Source organism: Littorina saxatilis, linkage group LG7 (genome assembly GCF_037325665.1).
Source record: "Littorina saxatilis isolate snail1 linkage group LG7, US_GU_Lsax_2.0, whole genome shotgun sequence".
NCBI lineage: Eukaryota > Metazoa > Mollusca > Gastropoda > Littorinimorpha > Littorinidae > Littorina > Littorina saxatilis.
This window is the reverse complement of record NC_090251.1, coordinates 29249530-29258875: the sequence shown is the minus strand read 5'-3', so window position 1 is coordinate 29258875 and position 9346 is coordinate 29249530. Positions and strand designations below refer to the sequence as shown.

The 9346-nt window shown below is 42.0% G+C and overlaps 1 protein-coding gene across 1 annotated transcript; it reads left to right on the top strand.

Moving 5' to 3' along the window:
• Positions 1 to 2285: 2285 nt before the first annotated feature.
• Positions 2286 to 7939, top strand: LOC138971111 (uncharacterized; the record flags this gene model as incomplete). The annotated part of the gene is given in 3 exon segments (XM_070343731.1): positions 2286 to 2439; positions 3205 to 3482; positions 7711 to 7939. Coding segments are annotated over 3 exon segments (546 nt in total), but the record flags the coding sequence as incomplete, so codon positions are not given.
• Positions 7940 to 9346: the final 1407 nt, after the last annotated feature.

Genomic DNA, 9346 nt, shown 5'->3' with positions numbered 1-9346 from the left:
AATAACGATGCTGTTTATATATCAACACAAAGGCAGAGACAGTTCAGTCTTTCTCCAGTCTCGACTGAGGAATGTTCAGTTCGTATTTCACGCACATAGTCATGCAAGTCTGTGTTTAGTTGCTCAATTTCTTCCTTGAGGCGGACCCTGTTCACCTGCTGCCCTCTCGGCCGTAGGTAAAGCATGTCCCAAAGAGAGACAGAGAGAGAGCCGAGAGCACAGGAGAGACGAGAGAGAGAGAGAGAGAGAGAGAGAGAGAGAGAGAGAGAGAGAGAGAGAGAGCCAGAGAGCCAGAGAGAGAGAGAGAGCCAGAGAGAGAGAGAGAGAGACAGACAGACAGACAGACAGAGACAGACAGACAGACAGAAGAGACAGAGACATGCAGCAGAGAGAGAGGGATCGAGAGGGAGGGGGGGTCGGGGGGGGGGGGGGGGTCGGATCGACAGACACTCGGATAGACACACACAGACAGAGAACTATCCAGAAGTCAGTAAAACTTCAAGTCAGTAAAACTATATAATTATGCACGTATTTTCATTTATTATCATTACCAGTTGAAGAAATGATGTTTGTTAGAGTAGAGGCCTAGGGAGAATATTCTTGGGAAGCACGACCTTAGCGATTCAGTATGACGTGTCATATATAGTAATTTTAGCCGGTCAGAGGCTCCAGTGTCACATCAGTAGAACCAGTTCTTGTTGTTGTTTTGATGATGACGGGACCGCCGACCGCGACAGTATAATTGCTCATTGTGCAATGTATAGAGTGACACTAACTGACACTAAGTGACGACCGGGTGCTTAGGTCGGAGTGGCGCTTGTTTAAAAAGAAAAAAAAAAAAAATTATCTTACAGTGGAACGCCATTTTTACGATCCCCCATTTAACACTGCCTTTCGTTTACGACACTGCTTATTTTAGACTGAGTTTCTGTTCATAGCTTCTGTACATCTATATTACGACATGTACATCCATTATAATGGGGGGGGGGGGGGGGGGGTAAGCGGAGCTGTCCACTGCCGTAAATAACCGTTTATCAGCGATATGGTTAACCTGGTCGAAAAACCCAGTCCTATTTTGAGTTTGAATGAAAAGACGTCATGCAGTGAAAATGAGCTAAATTTATGTGACACCCACGCGAAAACTCCACATGTGCAGCAAGTTCTTTTTTTTGGTAAAAGAACAGAGAATCGCAAATCACTCATGATGATGACTGTCATGTGCACGTTGAGAGCAACATCTCGGCTACAATTTATTTCTTTCAGTCTCGATCTGTTTGATTTGTTTGTTAGTTTATTTGTTTGTTTCCGGCTTTTATCTTTCTTTCTTTCATTGTTTTAAAATCGTATTCTTAGGCTTTTACAGCTTTCTGGATATTTCTTCGTCCACGTGTACGGAGCTTTCTGGATATTTCTCCGAGGCTGCAATGCCGCTATAGTCGTCTTCGACATTAACATTACGGTGCCTGTGTACCTGACTCTGCAATGTCGCTACAATAATCTGTGACAGAAACACTACTGTACCGTGTAGCAAACTCTGCAATGCCGCTATGTACAATAGTCTCTGACATAAACTCTACTCAGTGAGCCGTGTACCTAACTCTGCAATGCCGCAGCAATTGTCTTCGACAGAAACACTACAGTACCGTACGTGTAACAAACTCTGCAATCCCGCTACAATAGTCTCTGACATAAACACTACTGAGCCGTCAAAGTGACGCACACTGTTGTAACAGGGGGACCCCCTTTACAACAATTTACACTATGATGAGTCGTATATAATTATGCTGCTATTCAGGTGTCTCAGTGGCAGTCGTCCAAACGTAAAAGAGCAACCCGCCTTTTCTTATTTCAAGCTTGTCAGCTAGGTCTTTTCCGTCGCGCTTATGCCAAGGCATTATGACCCATCTGCACAATGTTTTTTTCTTTTTTTCTCGGATGTTTATAGTGTCACGATTGCTTACGTAAGGTAGATGTATTTCCTAGTTTTGATTTCGATTTGCTTGCATTCTTACATGGTATACAATATCCTTTCTGCGTTGGGGGATTCATTTTTACAAGTACAGGTAATTCTTACATCAGCAAGCGTGATTTGGGTCGGGTAGATCCCCATCCGAAGTTGCATGTTTACAGCATTGCATAGCAATAAGCTAACCCAACTTGCGCGTGCATGAATATTTAATGCAGTATTTGTTCATTGCTATTTTTAAACCGTTGTTTCGCGAAAATTCTGCCTGTCATGCGTGCAAGTTTTTCTTCCTCAGACAGGGAGATAGAATCAGAGTTAAATTTAAATCTGTTTTGAACAATTACGGGTTTGCAGGGCGAAAGGTATATAAAGGAGTCCCAGTCTTTACTTATCAGACGGTGGATATTGATTCATCTTGATATTTTTTGCATCATATGGGTTCAGTTTGCAGCTCCAACGACACCATGATGTTGGTGAGTAAAAAAATTACGTTTCTTTCTCTTTCAGGAAAATCAGGATATTTTGCAACGGGTTAGACCTACCATACGCAGTAGTAGCCTAACGCAAAGGAACTATAACAATATTTAGTTTGCAGAATATAATGCTTCATTTTCTTGAGAAGCAAACTCAACTACCCGAGGCCAAGTGTTCGTCTTCTCATTATGTTTATTGGTTGTGTATCTTATCTATTCATATACATATAGGCCTATACTGCGAAGACCGAAGGTGGGAAGATGTGGAGGATGTTTAGTTCCCTGTTTTGTTACACATTCTATGAATAGACCTTTCTTAAAAATAAAGCGTTTTGCTTTTAGTCATTTTTAACAATTGATTGCGCAGTGGAAATTTTATACTTTTAAGCTTTATACGAGTCGGGACTTCTCCTCAATGTATTTCTTTCAGATAGTTTTAATATTGTCCGACCCTGAGCAAACTGTGGATGCTAAAATCGCACATAGCATACATACACAATTAAGACTAGGTTAATGTACACACACACACACACACACACACACACACACACACACACACACACACACACCACACCACACACACACACACACGCACACACACACACACCACACACACACACACATACACACACACGCACACACACACACACACACAACACACACACACACACACACACACACACACACACACACACACACCAGTTTCTTACAAATTTAATGATTTCTTATTTCCGATTTTCTTCTTCTTTATTTATTGCAAATCAGGATTCAACTGTTACTGAAGACAAAAGCTCCAGCAAGGGTGTGGCCGACCTGGAGCAACTGGTGCGAAACTGGGCCGTCACCGAAGCCCCCAAACTCAACATCAGGAACGCCAAGAAGGCCAGGACAGAGATCGTCTGGGACCGTGTGACCTTCACCTCGAGTCAAGCGGAATGGAACCCGACCAGAGGGGTACCCGAGCCACCCAATGTGACCATCTACACGTCCAGTTTCTGCAACAACACAGATGAACGAGCTGAGCACACAGTTAGAGTTGAAAGGCAAGTACATTGTATCGATCACCTTGTCTTGAAATGTTATCTTGTGGCTACCATGTGGGAACCATCCCCGCCCGGGCCACCCCCGCAAATAAACACATGCACGCACGCAAGGACGCGTGTACGGACGTACGCACGCACGCACGCACGCAGAAATGTGCCTGCCTTGTCGCAAAACCATGATGTGAAAAATGCAACACGTGCATAATAGCTCTGAGCAAGGTTAAGAAGCTACGAGTGAGTTGAACGGACAGCTAACTTATTAGCCAGTCATGAGGGGAAGATAGTAAATCAGTTACCAGATCTGTTCATTTTCAAATGTTCAGAGGATTGCCAATTACTCGACTGCCTCGAAAAGCCTTTGTATCTTCCTTGCGTGGCTGTTGAGATCATCAAGACTCTATGATTTTGTGTGTTTGTTAAGTTTGGAGTTCTGTTCTAGTTTTACATAGTTGTTGTTTTCCAACGGTCACTGTGCGTAAATATAAATTTATGTTATTGTAGATCTCTGTGAGCTCTCCTGGGTCAATTCTTAAAGGCAAACATCCAAAAGAATTTTTCTCCTGGAGCGACCTAAACTTGAACCCGTCGATATTCTTGCATGTCTGTTTACTTCGTGCTGCACGCAAAAATTGTGCGACTTCCTTGCCGCGTGGATTGACGAAGCTGTTTTATTCTCGTGACTGAAAACACTGCAGTGCGTGCAGTTGTATTCTGTGGGTTCGACAGATCGGTCCAGTAGTTTGGTCTCAATCGCTCTACACACACACACACACACACTGGCACACACACACACACACACACACTCACACACACACACACAGGCACACACTAGCTCACACACACACACGCACACACACACACCCGCTCGGCTTTTTGTCCCCTCTGCCTCACTGATTTGGTTTTGTGTTTATTTCGTCATTATTTTGTTAGTAAATAGTGAACATTGCTTCTATTCAATGCCGAAGCAAAAAACATCATTATTGGTTGTAATGTGCTACCAATTTTAAAACCCGAATATCGTATTACATAGTAATTTTGACAGCAGTTCAAATGTGTACATTAAGCAGTTCCATTCAGCAGACTTTCAGGTCTTTGTAACTGATTTCTGGCCAGGAATTTATCACGCTTTCTATTGTTCATTCGTTTCCTGTGACATCAGCAAACCAGCAAAGTGTGTGTGTGTGTGTGTGTGTGTGTGTGTGTGTGTGTGCCTTTGGTTATATCGGTTTTTGTTGTTGTTGATGAGTACGTAACAAAATGTAGTCAGTATAATTATATACGTTTGCACCATACCTCATCTCCCGTGAAATATCAACAGAGTTCGAAGTTTCAGTTTGTCAATCTGTATAGTATGATTTGTTTTCAAATACGTTTTGTCTTTCTTTCCTTGTCCTGGTTTGTTTACAGATCATCGTCATTTTTTAATCTCGGAAGATCTAACTAGTGTTCTGAGCATCGCCTAAGTAGACATCAACAAGCATGTACATACTTGAATAATCTTGCCGTTGTCTATCTTTTCCGATATCGTGTCCATTTCCACATCGCAACATTATTGAATATTTGTACCAGTTTCAATTTGTCTGATTCAAACTAGATGTTGAATGACACAGAAATAAAACGATTTCTTCGTGAACTTCAATTTTTTTTGAGTAATATATCAGGTGTACGATACATCTACACAGTTGTGTGTGTGTGTGTGTGTGTGTGTGTGTGTGTGTGTATGTGTGTGTGTGTATGTGTGTGTGTGTGAGTGTGTGTGTGTGTGTGTGTTATGAACATAACTACACCCATGTGTTTATGAGTTACATAATTATATATATAGGTTCAGTCAGTCTGCATGTTTCCTTTCACAAAATAAGACACAACATCAAAAATGAATACAGATTTGATCTGCAAGGAGGAAATATCAAACCAACCCACACCCCAAACCTAAAGCAGCTCATGACAAACTTTTGGTACACACTTTGCAAAATAAAACTCTAATTTCTAACCAGCTGCATTACACGCTGCCAACAGAGAGAGAACAAGTCGCGTAAGGCGAAATTACAACATTTAGTCAATCTGTCGAACCCACAGAATACAAGAAACTAAGTCCATCTCACGATGAACACGAGCCGAAATCATATGCACTCGACTTATGAAATAGAAAGAAATTAAATACGACGAAGAGAAGAAAAAGTTTGAAAGTACCATTGAACTTCCATGTCGGCGTGTGGCTGAGCTTGAAATAGGAATGTTGTTGCAATCTGTTAGGCACTTTCCCTTTTGACAGGTAGTTTTTGCATGTACAGCAAAACACGGCCTTTTTTACAAATCCTAAAGACTGTCGGAAACTTCGCATGCTCTCTTGTGAACGCCATGTGAAACATTGATTCTGAAACAAAAATCTATGGCATGAATGACAATGGAAAGACGGTCTCTCTCTGATTCCAAGTTCATAATGACAGTTATGAAGTGCTGAATTTAAAAAATCTGTAGATGAAGTAAAATCATTTGAATGTTGGCTTGTTGAAACTTCATAACAAACAGCCACCTCGTCTATATCATTATCTGAAAGAATGCAAACTTCCTTTGAAACACCAACATTTGTTTGGAAAACTTCTGTTTCTGTCATCTTTGATTTCATTTGACAACTTGGACTGATGGCATCTTCCAGAGATATATCCATTACTTTCAACTTGCGCCTCTTTGTATTCCTGTAAGCCTGCCACTTATTTATAAAAAGAAACGTTTGATACTTTTACCAAACAGTTTATAATGCACGCTCTACCTGTATTCGTCTTTAAATTCTGCAAGACTGAAGCGAAAGAGGTCTGTCTCAGTTTTGTGGTCAGTTTGTTGTGTACATTTACACACGCACAACGAACAACACATGCACAGGCCCGGGGGAAGCTCCACTTTCTTATGTCCGACGATAGACGTATAAATGTAGTTTACATGTTTATTAGTCATCTATTTGATTGATTACGTGTATGATATGACGGAGAGTCGCATCGGTTTGATGCCGTGAACCCAACCGTGGCTGTGGCTGTCGTTTGAAGTAGCCTACTTCTTTATAAAGATTAATTTACATTCTGACCAAGGCATGTTTGGTACCTACTGAATCCTTGTTGCGTGTAGTTTTACGTGGCACGTTGCCCAAAGTTGTATTCTTGAGGAGCATAAAATAAAACGTGTTACAAAGTTATCTCAAAACTCTGCAGTGACTGCTCGGGCAGCAGGTCAGCTAATTATAGCACGCAGCCTCCACAAACACCTTTCGAGCCGAGACCACGGCTCGTCAAAAACTGCACGCACTGCAGTGTTTTCAGTCACGAGAATAAAATAGCTTCGTCAATCCACGCGGCAAGGAAGTCGCTCAATTTTTGCGTGCAGCACGAAGTAAACAGACATGCAAGAATAGCGACGGGTTCAAGTTTAGGTCGCTCCAGGAGAAACATTCTTTTGGATGTTGGCCTTTAAAGGCAAACATCCTTCTCCAAGAGACAAAACCTTGATATAGTAGAAGGTCACAGAGATAAACCTGGCGGTGCCAGCGACACAGGATACTGTGATATTACAGGCACGAGAAAACAGAGCTACATCTGTCGCGCCCTCGATTTTGGCCTGTAAAGCGCGTCCTTGATTGAGCCCGTCTGTAATTGAAGACTTTGCGAAGTCTTTTTACCGAAAACTCAGTGCTGAAGCTTCGTGCGGCCAGCTTCGCGAAGTTATACTGCGGGTAGTCGACTACCCCCCGCGGGTTAGGGGAAGAATTTACCCGATGCTCCCCAGCATGTCGTAAGAGGCGACTAACGGATTCTGTTTCTCCTTTTACCCTTGTTAAGTGTTTCTTGTATAGAATATAGTCAATTTTTGTAAAGATTTTAGTCAAGCAGTATGTAGGGAATGTTAAGTCCTTTGTACTGGAAACTTGCATTCTCCCAGTAAGGTCATATATTGTACTACGTTGCAAGCCCCTGGAGCAAATGTTTGATTAGTGCTTTTGTGAACAAGAAACAATTGACAAGTGGCTCTATCCCATCTCCCCCCTTTTCCCGTCGCGATATAACCTTCGTGGTTGAAAACGACGTTAAACACCAAATAAAGAAAGAAAGTCGTTTTACCGAAAACTCAGTGCTGAAGCTTCGTGCAGCCAGCTTCGCGAAGTATACTGCGGGCAGTCGACTTCATCCAGTTAAGGACACGCTTTAAGTTAATGCTATCCTTATCTTGTTGTCATTACCAGGACGTCTTCGGCAACGGCAACGACGAACATCAGCAGGGGCTACACAGCGGGTTTCAACCTCGGGCTTTCCTTGGGCTTGCCCCACGACGTCGCTCAGGCGACGGCCAGCTACGGTCGCAGCGTGACGGTGGACAGAGCCGAGACGACGACCAGAGAACTCGCACAGAGCTGGTCAGTTGACACTGTCATCCCTTCACCCGCTGGAGTCCGGACCAGAGCTACTGTGCAGGTATGTGCATTTGTCGTCAATAAAATCCCTGCGCCTTGAATATGTGCGCGATATAAATTGCATAAAAAAAAATATAATAAAATAAAAAAATAAAAAATCCCTGCGCTTAGAAATGTACCCACGGAATATGCGCGATATAAGCCTCATATTGATTGATTGATTGATTTGTCTGTTTATGTGTGTGTGTGGTGTGTGTGTGTGTGTGTGTGTGTGTGTGTGTGTGTGTGTGTGTGTGTGTGTGTGTGTGTGTGTGTATGAGTTAGTGTGTGTTTGTGTGTGTGTGTGTGTGTGTGTGTGGGGGGGGATTTCTGGGGTGACTTTGGACAAGGTCGAGGAAGTAAGCAAAGTATTTTGTCATCCCGCGTAGAGCGCGTTTTGGGTGGAGTAAGTTGGGGCTGAAAGTTTGAGTCAAAGGTGCTGGTGTGGTTTAAGTTGGAGCTGAAGACAGAAGTAGAAAAAAAAGCACTCGTGCATACCACCTATCGATTAAGCATCCAACTAACCAACCAATCAGCTGAAGACAGAAGTAGAAAAAAAGCACTCGTGCATACCACCTATCGATTAAGCATCCAACTAACCAACCAATCAGCTGAAGACAGAAGTAGAAAAAAAAGCACTCGTGCATACCACCTATCGATTAAGCATCCAACTAACCAACCAATCAGCTGAAGACAGAAGTAGAAAAAAAAAGCACTCGTGCATACCACCTATCGATTAAGCATCCAACTAACCAACCAATCAACCAACAAACCAACCAGACATAAAGTACAAGTCGCGTAAGGCGAAATAACTACATTTAGTCAAGCTGTGGAACTCACAGAATGAAACTGAACGCACTGCATTTTTTTTCACAATGACCGTAGTCCGCCGCTCGTGCAAAAGGCAGTGAAATTAACGAGCCTGTTTAGCGCGGTAGTGGTTGCGCTGGGCTGCATAGCTCGCTTTTCTGTACCTATCTTCGTTTTAACTTTCTGAGCGTGTTTTTAATCCAAACATATCATATCTATATGTTTTTAGAATCAGGAACCGACAAGGAATAAAATGAAATCGATTTCGGAAATTTAATTTTAATCATAATGTTTATATTTTTAATTTTCAGAGCTTGTTTTTAATCCGAATATAACATATTTATATGTTTTTGGAATCAGAAAATGATGAAGAATAAGATGAACGTAATTTTGGATCATTTTATAAAAAAATAATTTTAATTACAATTTTCAGATTTTTAATGACCAAAGTCATTAATCAATATTTAAACCTCCAAGCTGAAATGCAATACCAAAGTCCGGCCTTCGTCGAAGATTGCTTGGCCAAAATTTCAATCAATTTGATTGAAAAATGAAGGTGTGACAGTGCTGCCTCAACTTTTACAAAAAGCCGGATATGACGTCATCAAAGACATTTATC